The following is a 21,442-nucleotide window of genomic DNA, read 5'->3' on the forward strand; positions in this document are numbered from 1 at the left end:
ATTACATCTTGGGGGATACTCAAGAATACTCTCGATAAAAGGAGTTTCGTTTCATATTATCATAAACCTGGGGTATAGGCAACCAAAGGAAGGTTATTTCATGTGGGAACAGTCCCAATGCTTCAAAGCTCACGCTAAAAAATCGGGCAGAGAATGAGTCTCTCAGATTCCTAAATGGATAGCGGCTTATCAGCACATGGGGCCCACAGACCCACAGAATAACCTAAATAATCTTGATGGGGATATCCCAATACGTCAAAGCACGTCCGGGCCAAAGAGTAGAGGACAAATCGCCGTATCCCAAATAGGCGGCAGCTCATCGGCATCGGGTCGTTAAGGTGATATCAACGAGGTCAAGGAGCGACAGGGCTCAAAGGGGCTCAACAAAAAGGAAGGTAGAGTGATCCTAAAAGGTAGAGGTAACTGGGACGGGGTACCATGGACCCGTCATACACAGCTACTAGGACCCTAAGTTTACCTGGTTGTGAAGGTAGTCGACCCAACACGTCCTGAAATCCCCGGTCAGCAATCCGTAAATTGCATCATCCACGGGAACCTCAGTAGCCCTAAGGTCAAAGGAAGGAAACTCTATCGTATAACTATAAGCTGGAGCTCCAAGAGGTGGGACTTATACCTGCCAAAATAGCAAGGATGCCTCAAGAAAGAAAGAGAAGTGGAGGTTCAGCTACAAAGCTGGAAACACTCCAAACAAAAGGACTTATACGCCGTCTGGGTCGGAGAGCCTTCTAACATCCTAGGCGCACTAGACAACCACCTATATGAAGGCATACAGGGTCAGTCAGGTTGGAAAAGTATGGGGACTCTTCCTCGGGACATGCATATATGAATGTAGTCATCTAGAGCAGTCCTAAGTATTATGGAGGCCCTATTACTATATGCAAGAAAGTAAATATTGCAATTTTTAAATCCTGAATATTTTAATCCTAAATTTTAATTATCTTGAACATTTTATTTAGGATTTTGTAGAAAATAACAATTTTAGGGTCCTTAATGAGCCTATGTTGTATCGTGAAATCCCAGATAAAACACAAAAAACACATGCAAGTGCAGACATTCAACATGATGCAAAAATAAAGCAAAGCAAGTCAAACCAAAATAATAAACAGGCCAGTGCCGCTGGGTCGGCAACATATCCCAAAAAAGAAAAGGGCGGCCAGACTCCGCTTATACATGCCCGGTCCTAATTCTATATATCAATATAAAATGCAGAATTAAGATACGAGGCACGAAATCTACTCTTGGTCCCCTCCACGTGGTCCTCCACTCCTCCACGTGGTTCCCGTGCTAAACGTCTCGGAACCCGTGTCTGTATCTTATCTCTGTTACAGGACTCTCCTAGACTCTAAAAAAAATACATAGGAAAATAAAAGACTCAATCCTGCATGAAAACAAGTGTCAGCGGGAAAGCTCACATTGCAAATATGCAAATAACGTATATGCCTTAATGGTGCAAATAACGTATCATGAGCCATGCCTTAATGGTGGGGGAGCACAAGCAAAAGAGTCACAAAAGAGTCAGAAATCATTACTTGCTCCCCCAATAGTGGTACCTGTGTGTATGCATATAAATAGGCACGGCTCCCTGCAAAAGAACGCCCTAACACACTACCACACAAATGTAACATGCAATCACATCACAAGCATAATGCAAAAGAAAGATATTTTGCTAGAGCAACCAATCCAACAGAGAAAAATAACCAAGTATCAAAAAGACTATCTAGCACCCTAAGTCTTAGCCTAGCACACCATCTAACGGAAGGTGCGTTAACCTAGTATCTAAGTGAGGGGGTAAGTATAGGTATAATATGACTTTGACAAGGTCGTCATACCGACCTATCATAAAGATCCAAAGGATCTAAAGGGTGTCACGAAGAATGATGACACGAGTTAGATCTATTAGATATTTATACTCATGTCAGTCCCAATGACTCAACTCGCATTGCTCACTGGGATCAACCCAACAAACAATGCTCGTTAAGGCATCGCGACCAACACAGGGTCACTCTTCTAACGAACCTGGCTCGCTATCCATGCAAATATGCTAATGCAAATGCTAATGCTAATGCAGGAAAATCAGAACATATAAGTAGTGACAAAGAGTATGCCATGAAGGCAGTGACTCGTAGGAATTGGAATGCCGTAGTGGCAGAGGCCCGAAAAGAGGGTATGTTGATAAGGCAGTGACCCGAAGGTGGGCATGCTGTGGCGGCAGTGGCCCGAAAAGAGGGTATACCGGTAAGGCAGTGACCCAGAGGTAGGCATGTCGTAGCGGCAAGGGCCCGAAAAGAGAGTATGTCGGTAAGGCAGTGACCCGAAGGAATACAACTCAAGTAGATGATATCGATTATGCAAACAAACATGTACATACACATACACAACATGCAAAGGAGCAAGTGGTAGGTCGATCGGGATGGAGCATCCGGTCAAACCAAAGTATTGTGCCAACCGGACCGGGGTAGCCAGTTAAAGTACAAGTGACGCAACTGGTTTGGGATAACCGATCAAGGCACAAGTGGTGTTGGTGCTGGTGCAGATGCAAGTGCAAGATATAAGATGCAAGTGCAAGTGAAAGGTGCAAGGTGCAAGGTGCAAGTGCAAGTGCAAGTGTGATATATGACACACAATATGTAACAATGCAAGACACACATATGCAAAAAATGAGGTGCAAATGACCACACATGATAGCGAGCTATGATTGTACTAACGACCTCACCTGGGAAACCTAAGGTTTAGATCCTTGAAAATGCGGCATCGCCGCCTCTTGTTTTGGTGAGGAAATGTGGGGAGTTTTCTCCCCGAATCTCCAAAGGGAAAACTCTCCACGGCGTCGCGAAATGTGCAAGCTACAAAGCTTTTCCCATTTCGCGAACTCCTCCAGACTTTGCAAAGTGAGAAAACTACAAAGCTTCTCTCGCTTTACCAAGTCTGACCTCCCAACTTCTCCAAGTAAAACTGGGGAACCCAAAGCAAGGGGAGTGAAGGACTCCGACCCATCAAGACTTGTTCTAAGGCTCACAACCAAGGGGAGACACTCGGCTCTACGGAGAGCGTTTGGTTACACAAAGGGAGTACGCGCCACCCCGCGGCGCGCAACGCACCCCGTATGGGCGATCAAACCTACACGCCTAGACACCACTAAACCTAAGGCTAGCTATAAGTTTAGGGGATCTCACCACCGTGAAGGTTGCAGGCGCGTTCTCTTTATTTGCTCCAAGCCGTCGACATCCAGTCCGTGCTCCAGTGCATCCCACAATGAATCATGCAACGAGGAGAATAGGAGATAGGAATCAGTGAGGGATGTGAAGTACCAGAAAATAAATAATTTAGCATATAAAAATATGCGACACTAAAAGAAAGGTGCCTTCGTGAGAGATGATCGCTTGATGACGGTGAAAGAGGAGTTTTCCTCGCAAAGGAAGAGACGCTTGCACCTCCTCGAACAGAGACGCCGCTCGCTGTCTGGCGACGTTGAGGTGCTCCGACAAAGTATCCGGTCTCCGGGAAGATAGGACGGCGAGGTAAAGGAGTTAGCCTGCCGGCGGTGCGCACTGGGAGAGAAAGAAACGCAGAGGAAAGCCCAAAATTTTAAGCTCGCCCTGCTGATTTTCACCGGTATAAATTTGACGCCGACGGGACAAAAAGGTGGGCGAGGAAGAGGTCCGAAAAATGACCGGATATTGGCGTCGGAGTTGAATGAGGAGCCGGCGGATCTACTTGCAGCCAAGAAGAGAAGAAGAAGGAGGAGGAGGGTGCGTCTCTGGTCGTCGGAGGAGGGAGGACTGCCGGCTAGGCCCGCGGTGAGACCGACGGTGAAGATCCGGCAAAGAAGAAGGGAGCCCGGGCAAGCTTTTGCAAAGAAGACAGAGGCGAAGCTCGGCGAGAGGTGCTCGGAGGGTGGTGGCGCTCGGAGCGTGGTTGGTGACGGTGGGCTTCGCAGGCGAGGGGGAAAGCTCCAGCGAAGAGGCTCGGTTCGGTTTCGTGAAAGAAGGCTGGCAACTAGGTTTCGCGAATGGATTTGTGCGATTTGAGAGGTAGCCTAGAGGAGGAGGAGATGGCACCGACATCCGCTGGCGAGGAGCGAAGGTCGGCGGGCTTCAGCCTCGAGCGGTGGATGGCGAGATCGGAGAGGTCGCGATGGATCGGGAGCGGAGGCAGTTCTGTGTCGCGAAAACCAGAGGGAGAGTAGCCAGGGTTTTTAAAAGGATTTTATATATATAATAATATAATATATTATATTATAATAATTATTATTATTATATTATTATAATTATCCTTCGTGTATTCTTCACCCATATACGTCCTTGCGGCAAAGTGAACGTCCTTCTTGGCTAAAATTGACTTTCCGAATGCATTGGCGCATTCCATTTTGTCATTCGGGGTCGTTTGGGTCACTTTTTTGACGATTGCGCCCAAAACGATAATTCACACATTTTTACCCCGCCCGCGAAGCTGTAGCAAAGTGAACATCCCCCGTAAGTGAAATTGACATTCTGGACGCACTCACGTGGTCCGTTTCATCTTTCGGAGTCATTCGGGGTCATCTGGACCACTTTTTCGTTGATTGGGCAAAAAAATGTGGGCAAGACTATTTTAAGCCCGCACGCGAAATTGTGGTGCAACGAGCGCCTTTTCCAAGTGGAACCGACGTTCCGAACTCACTCGCATAGTCCGTTTCGTCATTCAGTGCAATCTGAACAAGCTTGCTGGTGCTCAGGTCAATCTGAGCAAAATTCGTGCATGGCGCGCGATAAAAATTTTTCGTCGATCAAAGGTAGACACCCCACACCTTTGATATCCAAAAATTGATGCCAACAGGGAGGTTGCATTTGGTTGAAGTTTGAGTGGTGGGGGTGTGCAGACGGATTTACAGGTAAGCATGTCTATTTATTGAAGAGTGGAGGTGATATAGGAGGTTTTGGTAAGATGGTAGCCATTGGGTGTGTTCTGTGTAGTTATGTAGAGGAAAGTGTTTACTAGTTTAGGGTGGAGTGATCCTGCAACGTGGTAAAATTTGGTTGAAGTTTGAATGGTGGGGATGTGCAGGTAAGCATGTCTATTTGTTGAAGAATGGAGGTGATGTAGGAGGTTTCGGTAAGATGGTAGCCATTGGGTGTGTTCTGTGTGGTTATGCAGAGGAAAGTGTTGGCGGGTCCAAAGACTTTGAGGTTGAATTTTGATTTGACAGCAGAGATTAGTTTGATTCAATTGGATTGTTACTAGTGAGTAGTATGTCGTTGTCGTAGACAAGAAAAGAGATGCTTGACTCATTTTTCTAAAAGAGGAAGGAGGGGTCGGTGGTGCTTACAATGAGCTGATTGTCTTTGAGGTAGTTGATGAGTGTGTTGTACCACTATCAGGGCGATTGTTTGGCAAAGGGGCTGAAGGTGGTGGTGTAGTCAATTCCCTCGAGTTTCTTGAATCCTTGAGCGACGAGGCATGCTTTATGCTTAGATATGGTGCCATCTGCATTGTATTTGGTTTAAAAGGTCCACTTGCAACCAATAAGGCTTTGGTGAGGTGGTGGGCAGCCAATATCCACGTGTCTTGCTATTGGAGGGCTTGATATTCAAGGGATGTTGCTTTTCACCAATTTCAATACTTAGCCGCCTGAGTATAGCATGTAGGGTTTGGGTTTTGATTAATCGTGGTATAAAGGTTGAGAGGTCACTTGGGTTTGAGCGATCCAATTTTGGATCTAGTAGTCATTGGATCTGTTCATATGGGAAGTAAAGGGGTGGAACCGATATCTGTTGTAGGTGTGGGTTCGAAATTGTTTCGAGTAGGTAATTGAGCTGTAGGGAGTGAAAGGGAGGAAGTGATTTTGGTAGGGATGGTTGGTGTGTTGTTGTTGGGTGTGAAAGTAGTGGGAGTAAGTAGTTTGGGAGAGATGGTTTCGAATGATATAGGCGATGAAGTAGCAGTAGGTGCAGGAGTGAAGTAGGGAAAATTTTGTTGGCTGAAGGTGAAATGACGACAGACTAGGACTCGATTAGTTTGTAGGTTGTAGCTATAATATCCTTTGTGAGAGGTGGAATGCCCAAGAAGATGCAGGGGGAGCAGTGAGGGAGAGTTTGTGTGATGTTTGTGGTTTTCTCCATGGGAAGCATATAGGCGGCCAAAGATGCGTAGATGAGAGTACGATGGTGTGGGGCAATATAGGAGCTTGCAGGGAAATTTGAGAGAGGTGGTTTTGGAGGGCATCCCGTTGATACGGTAAGCAGCGGTCATGAGGGCAACAGACCAAAGTTTTGGGGGCAAATGAGATGTGAGAAGTAGAGTTTTGGTGGTTTCAATGAGGTGACGATGTTTGCGTTCTTCGACTCCACTCTATTGAGGCGTGTAAAGACAACTGAATTGGTGGATGATGTCGTTATGGTCAAGACAGTTTTGTAGAGTATGAGACGTGAATTTGCCCCCTCTATTGGTTCAGAGGATTTTGATGGGTTTATGAAATTGATTGAGAAGTAATTTGTAAAATGATATAAGTTTACAGAAAAGAAAATAAGTAGGTATTGGTGTTGTAGTTATCTGAGAGATAACTTTGATGGTGGCTTGATGGGGAAGATCTAAGCAGTGGTGCCAAATTTTAGTAGATGAGGTGCGGTTGGAAGCGATCAAGGTGGAGATGGGATAGAGGTTTTCTCTGCTAGGTTCTTGAAGCAAGGTTTTGTTTGTCTCCTGGTCCTTAATAACAAAACCCAATTTGTTAAAAGTTATGTTGCAATTGTTGTCGAATGTAAGTTGGTAAACAGAGAGAAGATTTCAGGCGAGTTAGGGAGAATGCCATAGTTAAGGGAGTTGGATCTTATGTTTAGGAGTTGGTAAGATACATTTGCCGGAGTGAGTGATGGGTAAAGTCGAGTCGTCACCTATGGTGACGGAGTTGGAGACAATGTATGGTGTAGCAAGTTGAAGGTGGTCAAGTTTGGATGTAGGTGTGAAGTTGCGCCAGAGTCGAGCAACCATTCTTCATTTGGGGTAGCTGTGGAGGTTACGAGAACATCATCTTCTTGAGAGGATGGATAGGCATTAAAGTTTGCTCGGTCGCAACATGTTATCATTGCAAGAGTAGTCTTCCCACAAATCTAGCGGCCACCTCTGGCGGATGGAGAAGATCCATGAGAGCAAGTAGTGCCTCTAGCGTTGGGCAGTTGTTTTCCTCGGCCATATGAATAGGGCTGTCAATTTGGCTGGCTGTTCGCGAACAACTCGTGTTCGGCTCGTTAAGCAGCTCGTGTTCGGCTCGTTCATTAAGCCTAATGAGCCGAACACGAACAAATTTTTAAGCTTGAAATGTAAACGAGAACAAAAGTTTGCTCACTCGTGTTCGGCTTGAATTGGCTCAAAAATAAATATATATAAATATACATAATACATATTCATAAAATTAGATATTATAAATTATAATTAATTAAAATTTTTTAAAAAACAAATTATCATATTTTAAAAAAAACTTTCTTATAAATTATAATATATAAAAAATATTAAGAATAATATATTACTATTACTTATATACTATTATATATTTATAAAACATAAATTACATATTTAATATAATATATAATAAAACGTAACCCTAACAAATAACAGCGCTCCCTAGCTATCTCATTCTCGTCTCCCGTCCGCCGTCTCCTCTAAAATTCGCGATCGCGGGCCTGCTTCCCCGCCTTTCCCTCATTCTCCTCTGAAAATCGGCGAAAGGCTTTCTGGTGGGAGAGCTTAGGGTTCTCCGTTCATGTTCGTCTGCTAATCTCTAGATCTATTTCTCCTCGGATAGTAAGCGTTGGCTCGACTGTTTGGTTTTGACTGCTCGGTTTCCCTCATTCTTCTCTGAAAATCGACGAAAGGTTTTCCGGTGCGAGAGCTTAGGGTTCTCTGTTCATATTCGCCTGCTAATCTCTAGATCTATTTCTCCTCGGATAGTAAGCGTTGGTCACAACAAACGTAAAATTTTTTTTGTCAAAAAACTATGACATGATTCCTTCAACCAAACAAACATAAAACTCAAAATTAAATAAAGGATTTATGAAAATTAAATTAATATTATATACATAAGGTATATAATTCTTGATGTCTGTTCATAATTGAATTCCAACTAACAATTAACTTTGGTTTGTTTATAATTAAACTGTTTAAACTGTATTAAATTTCAGTCAAGTGGACTTGGTTTTATCAAAATTTTAATTGGCTTGATTTTTCAGATCGCAGATTTCGGTTGCAATGGATCCGACCAATTTATAAATTGATTCAACCAAAACCAATCAAAAGTTCACCCCTGACCTTTCTAGTAACTTTTAAACTTTCATATTTATATTGTATTTGCAGTTTACTAATGTTCATATCTATATCTTTATTCATCCTTCTTAGTTTGCAATTGAGTTTTAATATCGACAGTAGCATTGTTCAACTATAAAATGTGGCTTTCAATACGCCATTGGTCTCTTGAATTGCAGGTTTTTAATCTAATTAACAGTACTCGAAAACAAAATGAATTTCTTTTCATTTTTTATTGTAGTAGCGGTATGTTTGAAGAATAATTCTGTGGTTTTATATCTGAGCAACGCCTATCTTGCCCATTGCTGCAACCCATGTATGCAACCCATGTAATTCCTATGCTGTTAGGGCTAATGGTTAAGCTTTTGGGACTTATATAATTATGATTGGTATCAAAATGAGAAATTTGATATTCTAGAGTGGTGGAAGTTGAACACTCTCAAATATCCTTGCTTGTCCAAAATGGCTAGAGATATACTATCAATCCCAATAACAACAGTTGCTTCAAAATCAGCATTTAGTACCGGTGGAAGGGTTCTTAGTGATTATAGAAGCTCTCTCTCTCTGCAAATACTGTGAATGCATTAATATGGACTTCTAGCTGGATTAGATCTTCCACAAGTACTTTTAAAACTCCTTTGGTAATTTTCTTCCAACAATTAGTTCTTATCAGTCTCAACAATTAGTCTATGATCTCTTATTCCTACTTAAAAAGACTATTCATAGGCTTAAAAATCTCTTAAAAATTAATTTTTAGCGTATGTTAACCTTTTAATTTTATGTTCTTCTCATTTATTTTTTCATATATCTTTTGTTCCAGCAAGAATTAATGGAAGAGGAACAACTTCAAAACACATCTTCTACTTGAGCTTTGGGCAAGATAAACTTTATGTTTTGTTGATGGAATTATACTTTATATTTTGTTGATGAAATTATACTTTATGCTGAACTTTATATAGCATCTCTCTATTCTAAACATAAAGTTTGAATGACATCTTGTTTATATAGTATGAAATTATACTTTATGCTGAATTATACTACGATATAATGCTAATATAGCATAGGGTGTGGACATCTCTTCTTTACTCATATCGACTTTATGTATATTCTAACCATTTTTAGCTTTCAACAATATATTCAGTCCTCATCTCTTCTTTACTCTCTCCTACTCAGATGTTGTTCTTAAAGGATGGTTACCTTGGACATCTCTCTATTTGCATGCTAGATATGATTCATATCTATATTAAAATGACATGTACATGACTGATGTGGATCATCAAATGCTATGTAGTATAAATCATGTGGAGAAGAAGTTTTTTCTTGTCTAAAATACTTTATAAGATTGTTTCAACTATTTCTCTCTCTCTCGCCCTCCCTCTCCTCTTTTTCTTATCTAAAATGTTATATAAGAAGTATTGAATAGTTTTTTTATTGTAGTATAATATTATGTTGCAAAGGCTAATAGCCAAATAGTCAATCTCAAAATAGTTGTATCTGTTAGCATCTCCATGGAGCCTATATATATATACCAATGCAGTTTGCCCTAAATAATAAAGACTCAGGTAAATGCTTGGGGGTTGTTTGGGGAAAATTTGCATATCATATAAGAGTGTTTAGGGCATGCATCTTTGTGAAGTTTGGTCTTTATATCTAAATGTGTAAACCCACGCTTTCTCAGAACGAAATTGTGTTATTGTAAATAGAAATGCTTAGGGGTTGGTTTTATAAATAATAAAGACTTAGGTGATAAACCAATAATTGCCCCTTTCCTTTTTGCACTTTTGAAAAATTAGCCTAGTGATCTGATGAATTGGCTAAGTTTGTATTTGTATATATTTTCTAGCTAGGCCAATTGAAGAAAATGTTGATGATCAATTTGTAGTTATATCATAAATTGTTATGACAATTTTTATGTATTATACATGTTATATTTCACTTGTTTTCTAGATGGAGGGAGAGTTTTCAAAGCTATTATATGTTGTTTACCTTAGAGTGAGAGTTTTTAATAAAATGTTTTTCAACAAAAACAACCCTTGCAACTCGAAGGTAATAGGATTGATTTAGGTGTTACTTATTATGTTATTAAACCATTCTAAACATTTGGAGACTGGATGTTAAGATCAATGTGGTTAGCTGAGGTAAAAATGCTTCATATTTGTTAGCTTAATCTTCATATTTGCATCTTCAGTGCTTCTTGGGAAAGCTATGAAAGGTGCATGATATGCTAGCATAAGATCTGATTTTTATTATAATTTAATGGGTGTAATTTAATGCAATTTTGATACAGAATCTCAATTATCAGATTTAGTTCTTGGGAAAGCTATAAAAGGTGCATGGTATGCTAGCATAAGATCTGATATTTATTATTCATTATTTCAAGCCATAGTGTGCTCTTTTCTGTTGACGGAGAAACATTGTGTTGTGTTTGTGGAAGCTCAAACCAAGAAGAAATCAATTGTTTGTTATTGTGCATGATTAGAGTGCGTGGTTTTGTGAAGTCTAGTTATTCTAAATAAAGTTATTCTTTCTTTCGTTGGGAGTCCACCATTTGTTCAATTGGATACTTGAAGATTTCTATTGATTGCTGAAATTCTTTATATTTTCGTTGGGAGTCCACCATTTGTGCTCTTTTCTATTGATTGCTGAAATTCTTTATATTTTCGTTGGGAGTCCACCATTTGTGCTCTTTTCTTTTGATTGCTGAAATTCTTTATGATTGCTGAAATTCTCTATAAGAAATTAATGAATTGCATTGATGAAATTCTTTATATTTCTGTTTTCATCACGAGTAATGGATAATAGTTGAAATTATGAGTTCTTTTTGTGGGAGATCAAGGCTTCTGTATGGATTTATGCACATGACTGAGATAGCATGAGTTGTGCCCTTCTTATTTTTTGTGATTGCATGGTTGTTTCACCCGCAAACCCTTGGTAAGATGCTTTTTAATTGGTTAGTGTTCGTCTCGTGGAAGGTTCTTATAAAGCTATCACATTACGGAATGAATCCTAAAAGCTTTTGGATGCTATAGTATAGGCAATCTTATTTTCGAACTTCTTACTATTTGCTCCAGCATGTGTAAATAACTTTTTAATGTAATTATGTGTGTTTCTTTTGGAAGTTAAAATTGAAGATAGCATGAGTTGTGCCCTGCTTATTTTTTGTGATTGCGTGGTTGTTTCACCCGCAAACCCTTGGTAAGATGCTTTTTAATTGGTTAGTGTTCGTCTCGTGGAAGGTTCTTATAAAGCTATCACATTACGGAATGAATCCTAAAAGCTTTTGGATGCTATAGTATAGGCAATCTTATTTTCGAACTTCTTACTATTTGCTCCAGCATGTGTAAATAACTTTTTAATGTAATTATGTGTGTTTCTTTTGGAAGTTAAAATTGTACAACCTTTCTGTTAGAATTCTTTGATGGCACAGAAATGGTAATCAGATGCACATAATGAATTTCTTGTACTGAAATGATCTGACAAGCCAATCTTTTTTGTCTACACAAAGTAAGAGCTTTAGTCATGCCAGTCTTCTCAATTTAATGGTTAGATGGATGTAAATTATAGGATTTTAAAGGATTGAAAGATATGCAGGTGCACCAAGCCTGTTATGGTATTTCAAAATTTCCTTAGGATCTTTGACATTGCAGACCTTGCAAGACAAACTCTCAGAACCTTGTGAGCAATAAATAGCCAATTTACATTTATGAAAATGTATAGAGTATGATGCACCGTGATTATAACTAAGATGGCTTTTTATTTATAGAAAATACATTTATGATTTCTCATTAATCATTCTTGCTTTGTAACAGTAACCTTGGTTTGACATCTAATGTTATATCAACAGCTTGCTTTAGGGAGGTTCAACAAACCCGCAGAAAGTCAGTATGTACCTAAACCACTTTCTTTTTTCTCTTCATAATTTATTTAATTAATGAGATGAAAAGATTGCCATAAATGATATGATGCAGCTGATTTACCAATCACAAGGAGCTCAAATTCAAGATCTGAAACAGAAGAACTCTGAAGGCTCGAAAATATGCCTGCAGCACCAGTTCATGGAGTCGGACTAACAGTTTCATGAAGATATAATGCGCAGAAATTAGTTTTAGTTATTTGAGTTGTATGTAAAGCATAAGAAGAATTAAATGTTCAATACAATTATTTTTAGATTTAGATTTTTATTTTAAGATTTTATTTGTATTTTTTTTACTCTTGTTTAGTTTGATTTTTTTTACTCTTGTTTAGTTTGTACATTTTAAAATTTGTAATAAATTGATTCTTATTTTTTAAGCTTTTGTCAAATAATGCTAATATTCTTGTAAAAAACAGTTGTAATCAATTTTGTAAAGTTTTTTGAATTCATTATTTTCTTAAGTTAATAAATTTCTGAATTTTTGTATGAAATTTGTCCTTGAAATATTTTTAGACAAAATTATTATTTTTTTTAAAAAATAATATTTATTAAATAATTTTATATTCTAACGAGCCATTTTCGAGCCGAACACGAGACGAACACGAACATGAAAATGTAATTCGAGCCGAACACGAACACATTGTTCACGAGCCATTTCGAACACGAGCCAATTTCGAACACGAGCCAGATTCGAGCGAGCCGAACACGAGCCGGGTCTGGGCTCGCTCAAGCTCGGCTCATTTACAGCCCTACATATGAATGCTGATTTAGGCTTAAAATGCATTGTTTGCCATTCATCCAAAATATGATTAATCCAAAATGAATAACATTTTGGCAGAATACAAATCGAAACATTTTTTTCATTTTACACTGGATGTTATAAGTTTTTTTCATTTGCCATTGATTTTATGTTTTGATCATTTTGATTATAAGTTCTTGTAATTTTTTTTTAATTTTTTTCTAGCTTCAAGGTTGGACCAAAACTATAGTATATATATATAAATTTTCAAAAACCATGAAATTTTGAGCCAAAACTCAAGGCATTGATCAAAGTTCTAATAAAATTCTATGATTATCATAAATTGAAGCACGTCAATTTTATTGTAAGTTATAAGCTTGAAGTTCATTCAGATAATCTTCTTGTTGAAATCATAAATAAAATTTTTATAATATGTAATTATAAATTGTTATTGAAACCACAATTGAAGTGGAGCATAGAATTAATGAAACTATAAACCAAACATTTTATTATAGGATCCTTGAACTTCTAATAATTACAAATAAATAAAAGGCAATGATATGCCTTCATAAATAAATTTATATCAATTCATTTAGAATAGTATTTTTTTTTTATTTGAATTTAATATTTTGAACAGTTTTGTAAATACCCAAAAAACAGTCTCAGGTTTCTTCTAAAATATTCCATCACTTTCTAAGCACTTTAGAGTTAAAAAACATCTTTTTTTAAATTTCTCATATTTTATCAAAAGTTCAAATTATTAATAGTAAATTATATATATGTCTATATATATATATATATATATGTATGTATATTTATTTTTATTTTGACAATAGGAAAACAATTTTTTAAAAAATAAGTTCATCAGAAAAAAATATTTTCATAAACTAAAGATATGACTTCCCAATTTATCATGGTATGTTACATGCTAAGATAAACAATATAACATTAAATTACTTTATTTATACTTCTTATAATTTGGATTTATTTAGTAAGACGAGTGGAGAGAAGTTCAAAAACTATTTTTCTGACATCATTTTTGCAGATTCTTTCTGAAAAATCATTCACATTGAATATAATTGTATGATCTACTGTAAGGATGAGAAGCAGCCATTAAATTACAAACATAATAAAACATATCTAGCGCAATAAAAATGTTTTACATTGTAAAGAAAAAAACTGAACACAAGAAAAAAACTCCTAACTATATATTGCAAGGAACATGGTAAAATCTTAATTTTGGGTTAAAAGTATTCAACAAGTACTTTTTCCCTGACAAGTATTCAGCTTCTTACCACAATTCAGAATGACAACTCTCAAAATGATGGGCATCCTTCAACATTAACTCCTGGAGCAGTTGGGCATTTAGCTAAAGGGCAGTGATCTGTCTCTAATCCCCACCAATTTGCGCCATAAATGTTATAGTCTTGCAAAGCGAAATAAATTAAAATACCCATAAAAGCAACTCCAGCATCAAGTCCGGCTGAAAGAATATAATTATTCTTTCCCCACCAGCTTTTGTATTTTCTGAACACATATATGTTGAACACAACACCAACAAGACCCCACATCAAGTAGTTTACAGCCCTAGCAGGAGGCATCATTCCTGTTGAACCAAGGATTATAGGCATGTTGATAAGCTTGATCCATTTCTTCTCTGGATAAATGCGCGAGAGAACCCAAACTGGAATGGGAGCAAGGAATCCGATGAGGAAAAAGTAGTTCAGCTTTGAGTAGATGCCAAGACGACCAAACATTCTTAGAGGAGCAACCACACCCCATATAATGGATGCATTATAAAAAACATCGTCACCAGGGCATGTCCATGGGCTTCCTTCAGGGAGTTTAGTGGGGTTACATATATTCTCCACAGAGTCGAGGAGCCACCATGCAGTGCCGAAGTATACAGAGGATGCCACAACAGTCCCAACAAGCTACAATTCATGTTTGAAAACAATGGTCAGTTTAATTATGAAGTAGAGGCGCACGCACACACACAGAATATAGACATAAACACAAGGTTATCACTATAATTTGCGTTATGTGAAATCTTATATTATGCGTTAAGTTTTACCATAACTTCAGTATCCTGGGTAACATACTTGTAAGGAAACACATTCAATCCAAATGAAGATAATATCACAAACACAGTAGAAATTTTGAATTAAATCAAATCATGAAGGGACGAAAAATTCAGAAGTCATTTGAGGACTAAGAATCTCAACCTGGACGATGAACATGGATTTTGGCGGTATCTTCATGTAGTGCCCCAACTTAAAATCTTGGATGAATGTGATTGCCTGAGCCATACTGATGTAACCATATGTCTTGAAAGAAACATTTGCGAGTGGTTTCCCTGGGTATAAATAGCCTATAACCAGCTCAGTAATCACATTTAGTCCCACTTGCTGCATTATAAGCTCAAACATTAGTCCCTTGTGATGCTTAGTTTGCAAATCAAAGAAGAATTAAAGAATATAAGAGTGAAACTGACTTGATTGGTTGTAGCCTGGATGATACCAACAGGGAGAGTGTAGAGAAGAGCTACACCACCTGCTAGTAGAACTCCCCAATAAGGAAGTTGGAGCTGCTTCCCAAAGCCCTCACAGGCTAAAATAGCCAGACCAAACATGAGGACGAGGAGAACATGGAACCACCATTGTGGGATTCTTTCATAGTTTTTCTTCATAATCCTTGTGTGCACATCGGCAAATTCGTCACGGAATGCTGATTTTGTCAGATTCATTATGTTCCTACAGACAATCAAAATTCAAGGCCAGTTCAATGATAAAAATAGTTAATGGAAAATTTTTTAGTGTTTCCTCCACTACAATTATCCCAACCAAAACAAAAAACATAATGCTAATTTCCTATTGACATAGAACACTTAATTTATAGTAATTATCTTGAGTTGCTTCACATGCAAGTCTGAAGGTTTCAAAACAAAATTTCCCAAACAAATCTTTGTTAAATCCAATCAAAGTATATAAGAAAAAGTTGCATTCCTGAATTCAATATCAACTTATCAATTATTTAAGGCAAGGCAAGGTTGGGATCAATTCTGTCTTTCTTTTTTCTATAAATATTTTTGCTTAATATACTTTTTGTATACTTTTTTTTTTAATTTTTTAAACAATTTGAGGCTTGTTTGAGCTCACTTTTATTATTATTATTATTATTATTTTGGTTTCAGGATTTAAAAACTTGTTTATTTAGTGAGTGCACTTTGTTACATTTTAAAATTTTTTGTAGTAAAATCAAATTAATTTATTTTTAAAAATATTCAAAACATCTAAAAGTTGTTTTAAATTTTCTCAAAAATAACTAAACATGCTATAATATAACAAACACGCTATATTTCAAGTCAAAAACCAAACATAATAAATATAAAATAAAAATCAAGTGATCTTGAAGGACTCCTTAGTTTTTAAAAGCACTTAAAATAATATATTTTATCTGAGATTAATCCACAAGCAAGTAACAAAAGCTTAAAATATTATGTAACTAAATCCCAAATGACCCCTTAATTTTGTAGTTGAAAAGATTTTAATACATTGAATTTATAGGTTGTCAAATAAAAATTAGTTTGCATGAATAAATAGAGGACCAAAAAAACAAGAAAAACATTAAAAACTTTCCAATAAATATATCGTAAAAAAGTTGACTATAGCACTTACTTTTCTTACTTTATACACATGGATACTTAGAAAAAAAAACAAAGTAAGGAATCTACCTCCCATGGAATAGTGCAACATGAGATAGCGTGGCAGCAACCGTAGCAAAACTCAACCCATATGTATAGGCAAATAAGATGCTAAGATTAATTGGTCCAACCTTGTCATATCCTTCCTGACTAAAAGAGAATGTCTTTGGATCCAACACCTGATCCACATCATAAGCACTTCCATTTCCCATAAAGACATGTGATGAGAACAATGGAAATCTCTTTGCATTATATGAATTCGACCAATATCCGATTGGGACAAGAACATACAAAAACAGAAAGAAACCAGTCATCACATTAATGATTGCGAACCCCGGAGTGGCCAATGGACTTCCGAGAAACCCAGCTATGGTTGACCAATCAAAACCGAAGGAACCAATTCCAAGTCCAGAAACAGCTGAACCAATCTGTTGCATGGTGATGGAGCTCTTCCATATCCAACATAAGATGGATAAGGAACTTATAGAAGGAAAAAAGTATCCTGGGATGAGATAGTAAGCAAAGCTTGATATGAAGACTACAAGGAAGAATTGAAGTCTTGTCATCCCTCCCCTTTTTCTCTTCTCTCGTTCATTTAGTGCCCTACATCAAAAAATAAAATTGATTATGATGTGATTTATCATATTATTTTGATGCAAAGTGAACTTTCAGACATATTTTCTCAAAAAAGAAAATAGACAGTATATGCATAAGTAGATAGAGAAAGAGGGAGACCTGAACAGAGAAACTTGTACCAGATTACTGGGCCACCACATGTAAGGAGAGTCAACAAGAAATTTCCTGAACAAGCCAGCCCAACCATATCCCATCATCTTGAAGTCCATAACAAACATAACTGATTATTAGAGAGTCAAGAAGAAAAACATAAAAAAGAAAATATGAAATTATTACACAAGATATATGTCATTTTGTTTGTTCATAGATTTAATATGCACTTCTATACATGATGCTCAAAATTATAGCTTTATGCAAAATTTTCAGAATCATCCAAGAGTAGGAATAAATAGCCAAACCTAAAACAAAACATTAATCCATGAAATAATGTGAATATAATATCGAACAACATCAACAACACAAACTTTAAAAAAATTACCTGTGTAGTCTGTACCAATAAATAAGCTGCAAGAGGATGCAGACTCTTGTGATAGAAGGCCTTAACAATTGTAACTATATTGACTGCATAAACCGAGTTTGCGCCGCAGTTGGCAAATATTGTGATCAAAACATGTTCTTTGAGGTTGAATGGTCCAGGATTCAAAGAGAAGCGCAGGTTTGTGGCCGGAATAGTTATGACTTTTGAGGGAAGTATTGAGGCTAGTAACTTGCCAAGTGGAAGAACAACAATCTGAGCTGAGATAGCAGATATACTGAGTTGATTGTTTCGATATCCAAAAAACTGGTTCATGAATGCGAGAAGAGCACAAGCTATCATCCCTAGAAGCCATGTTCGGAATGTCATTACAGGTGTTGTTGGATCATCAGTAATAGGTACAGTGAGTCTGACCTCCTCTATTGGGCTATCATTAATCTCTTCTGCATCAAAAGCAAAGGGTTTTTGAATGAGTAATAGAAATTCAAATAACGAAGTTTTGTATAACTAGAGAACATATGCAAACGTAAGAAATTAAGGTTTTTTTGTTACCGATGTTAGTGTAAACAAAGTAGAATCTCTGATCAAAACTCTTTAAAAATTATTTGCAATAATGCATTTTTTCTGTCAAAAAGAAAAAAAAAACTTTCTCGACAATTTAAAATTTCTCGCGGGTCACAAAGCTTTTCGATGGATTTTATAACTTAATCATTGAGTGTTTGCTTTTGGAAAACGAGCAATAATAAAAAAATATAACAAGTGTAGGTAAATTTAAAATGATTCCTAAGAACCAAAATAAAAATGTATGTAACCATTGGTTTTTAATTTTCACAGAAATGACTGGTTTAATTGGTTTAAAAAAAATGAAATTTACCACAGTTGAAAAAATCATACCGAATCAGGTAGTTCAATCGGTTTGACATTGAAATCAACCTAAACCGGTGGTCTAACATTAAAACCGGTGAATTGATGTTCGATTGAACCAATTTTATATTTATTTTTTATTTTTTTGTCAAATCCATTTGTATTATAAAATTCTAAGTACCAATGATTTAAAATTTCATAATTGAAAAAGTTTCTTAGCTAAGTCTTCATTATATAAAGATATGGGAAATTTCTAAATACAAAAATACCCTATGTGGGACTAAAGAGGGCTAGGAGAACTTTTCTCATGCCTGGAATTTTTACACGCATAACACTTAAATCATAATCATCTACATATCTAACACCAAAACTTGTATTTTTTATAAATATATCACTCAAATAATTTTTAAGAAAAAAAATTATTATTTTTTAATATAAATAAAAAATAATATAAAAAGATATAAATAATTATAATTATTTAATTATTTAATTATTTCAAGCCAAACACCGCAAACACGAAGCGACAAATATTTATTAATGTTTGACTACTTTATAAATCGAGCTAACAAATTTTTATATTATTAAATTAGTATATTATTATTGCATTATTTAGGTGATATTTAATTAATTTTTATATTTTAAATTTGTATATTATTAACATTTTAAAAATTTATTTTAATTTTTAATGCATAAACATATGCCATCAAATTATTATAAATATAAATATGAAAATGTGGACACTAGATATATAAATACATAAAAATTATGTGAGATGTATGTAAATTTTTCCCATAAGAAACTGAGGTAGTTCACATGACAATTTTGGATTTGAACTTTGTCTATGCTAAAATAGTGTTAAAAATTAAAAAAACTAAAATGAAAGTTTTAAACACAAAATCAAAATTGGAAAAAAAAAATAATAAATTGAAATTAAAATATCTGATGTAATTTTGATCATGCAGGCCTTAACAATTGCAAATATATATATGAAATCGAAGAAGAAGATCTCATCATCTCCTAATCCAATTTTCCCAATTGAAATTTGGAGGTGGCAGGCTGCTACCAGGAATCAAGTTAAATAGCATTTAATAAATCACATAAATTTCAATTTATCAGACTCACATAATTTTAAATCCGGAATAGTGGTTGATTTAGTTAATGTTAAGTTGAGTTAAATCTTTTAAGCGGTGTTTGGTTGCAACACTGAATTTACATTAAATAGGATTTATCAAACTCGATAAATCCGGCGAGCCGTGACAAGAATGATGGTCACAAGCAATAACCACATAAATCCATAAAATTTGTCCCTGCGGGATTTATTAAATCCGGACACGTCTCAAAAAAGAAGGAACGAGAGTAGAAAAGACGGACTAAGCATCCTACCAAACACCTTTTAATTTGCTTGGCCTAAATCCTTGTGATGTATTTTCTTAAATTCATTAGTAATTAAATTAAATAAACTCGAATTTACACCAAAAAGAAAAAAAGTGAAATTATTAGGTATGTACCCATAAAAGAAGCAAAGAAATCCTTCAAATTAAAAAAGAAAAAAAAAGCAGCAGAAAACTATAAACAGGCGCATGGAAGAGATCGTCTTTACCTTCCCCATTATTCTCTCTAGTTCCATCTTCAATATTCATGATCGCCGTTCGTCGCAGATATTTCACAGAGAGTTACAGCTTTCAAGTTTGGGGATGGAGAGAACTTCGTCCCCTTCCTCACCTCCAAAACAATAATAACCAATTGATTGGCTGCAACTTTACTTATTAGTTGAATCTAAACATTGAAATAGTCCATATTTGCTGAATAGGAAAGAATAATTTGAAATCGCCCACAATGCAAATTACTATATGTGATTGAATCGACAAATAGAAAGGTTTGTACGTGCTTCTCGCAATAACTATGATTTTATGCGCTTTAATTATCAATTAATTTCGTTTAAATATTAGATTTGGCAGAATTGCGTTTTTGTCTCAGACTGTCTGTTTGAGCTTCTACGAACCAGAGACTTTTCCGGGAAGTTTGCCGTTACATGAACCTAATTGGAGGAGCATTCGGGGTTGCCCTTTTTTTAAAAAATTCATTTCGATCAGATTTTTTAGTTTTTTCACATGATTTTCTTTTCGTCTATTATCACTTTTATTTGTATGTATTTGATATTTCTATTGAACAAAAACTTATTTTCGTCAACCATTGACAATTGTCTAGCATTTAACAGTTTGTTGTCATCTCTGGGAAACCATTCCATCTTAAATACTAGAGCCACTACTTGACTAATATCATCAGATTACCACTGAATCACTATCTTTTGAAAAAAAAATGCCACCATTGCCACAATCTACTACCGCTATTGATGCATAACTGCTTCCATTATCGGATGCTCGTCAGACCACTATCAGTATTTTACCACTAACATGGCCTTCTAGGTAATGTTATAGGATTGTTGTCATCGCTGGATTGCCAATGTCTGCATGATTGATGTTGTTGCTCGTCCTGTCGCCCATAGTTGGAAGGTGACCATTCAGCCTTCACACTCAAATCACTATTGTCCATCCTTCGTTGTTAGATTCCAACCATTTAACAATCACAATCGAGCCATAATCTCTTGACCATTATCATCAAATCATCACTGTCTATCTGTCACATGAGTCATTTGAGCTCTATCATCCATATTATGGTTATCCAACTACAATCGCTCAACTTTCTTCACCTAGCTATATTCATTCAATTACAGTTGTTGATCTACAATATCTCAGGCACTGCCAGCCCAATTATAATTGCTCGACCTTCATTGCTCAACTATAATCATCTGGTTAC

The 21,442-nt window shown here is 36.3% G+C and overlaps 1 protein-coding gene across 1 annotated transcript; it reads right to left on the reverse strand.

The window, feature by feature from the left end:
- Positions 1-14,178: 14,178 nt before the first annotated feature.
- Positions 14,179-20,335, reverse strand: LOC110032241 (oligopeptide transporter 1-like). The gene is made up of 7 exons (XM_020735807.1): positions 20,226-20,335; positions 17,765-18,204; positions 17,386-17,483; positions 16,681-17,253; positions 15,442-15,700; positions 15,173-15,355; positions 14,179-14,881 (listed from the first exon to the last, which is right to left on the reverse strand). Exons 1-7 carry the CDS (start codon positions 20,263-20,265, stop codon positions 14,264-14,266), a joined length of 2,211 nt encoding a protein of 736 aa, XP_020591466.1. The 5' UTR covers positions 20,266-20,335; the 3' UTR covers positions 14,179-14,263.
- Between the last annotated feature and the right edge of the window lie 1,107 nt (positions 20,336-21,442).

Source organism: Phalaenopsis equestris, unplaced genomic scaffold (genome assembly GCF_001263595.1).
Source record: "Phalaenopsis equestris unplaced genomic scaffold, ASM126359v1 Scaffold000893, whole genome shotgun sequence".
Taxonomy (NCBI): domain Eukaryota; kingdom Viridiplantae; phylum Streptophyta; class Magnoliopsida; order Asparagales; family Orchidaceae; genus Phalaenopsis; species Phalaenopsis equestris.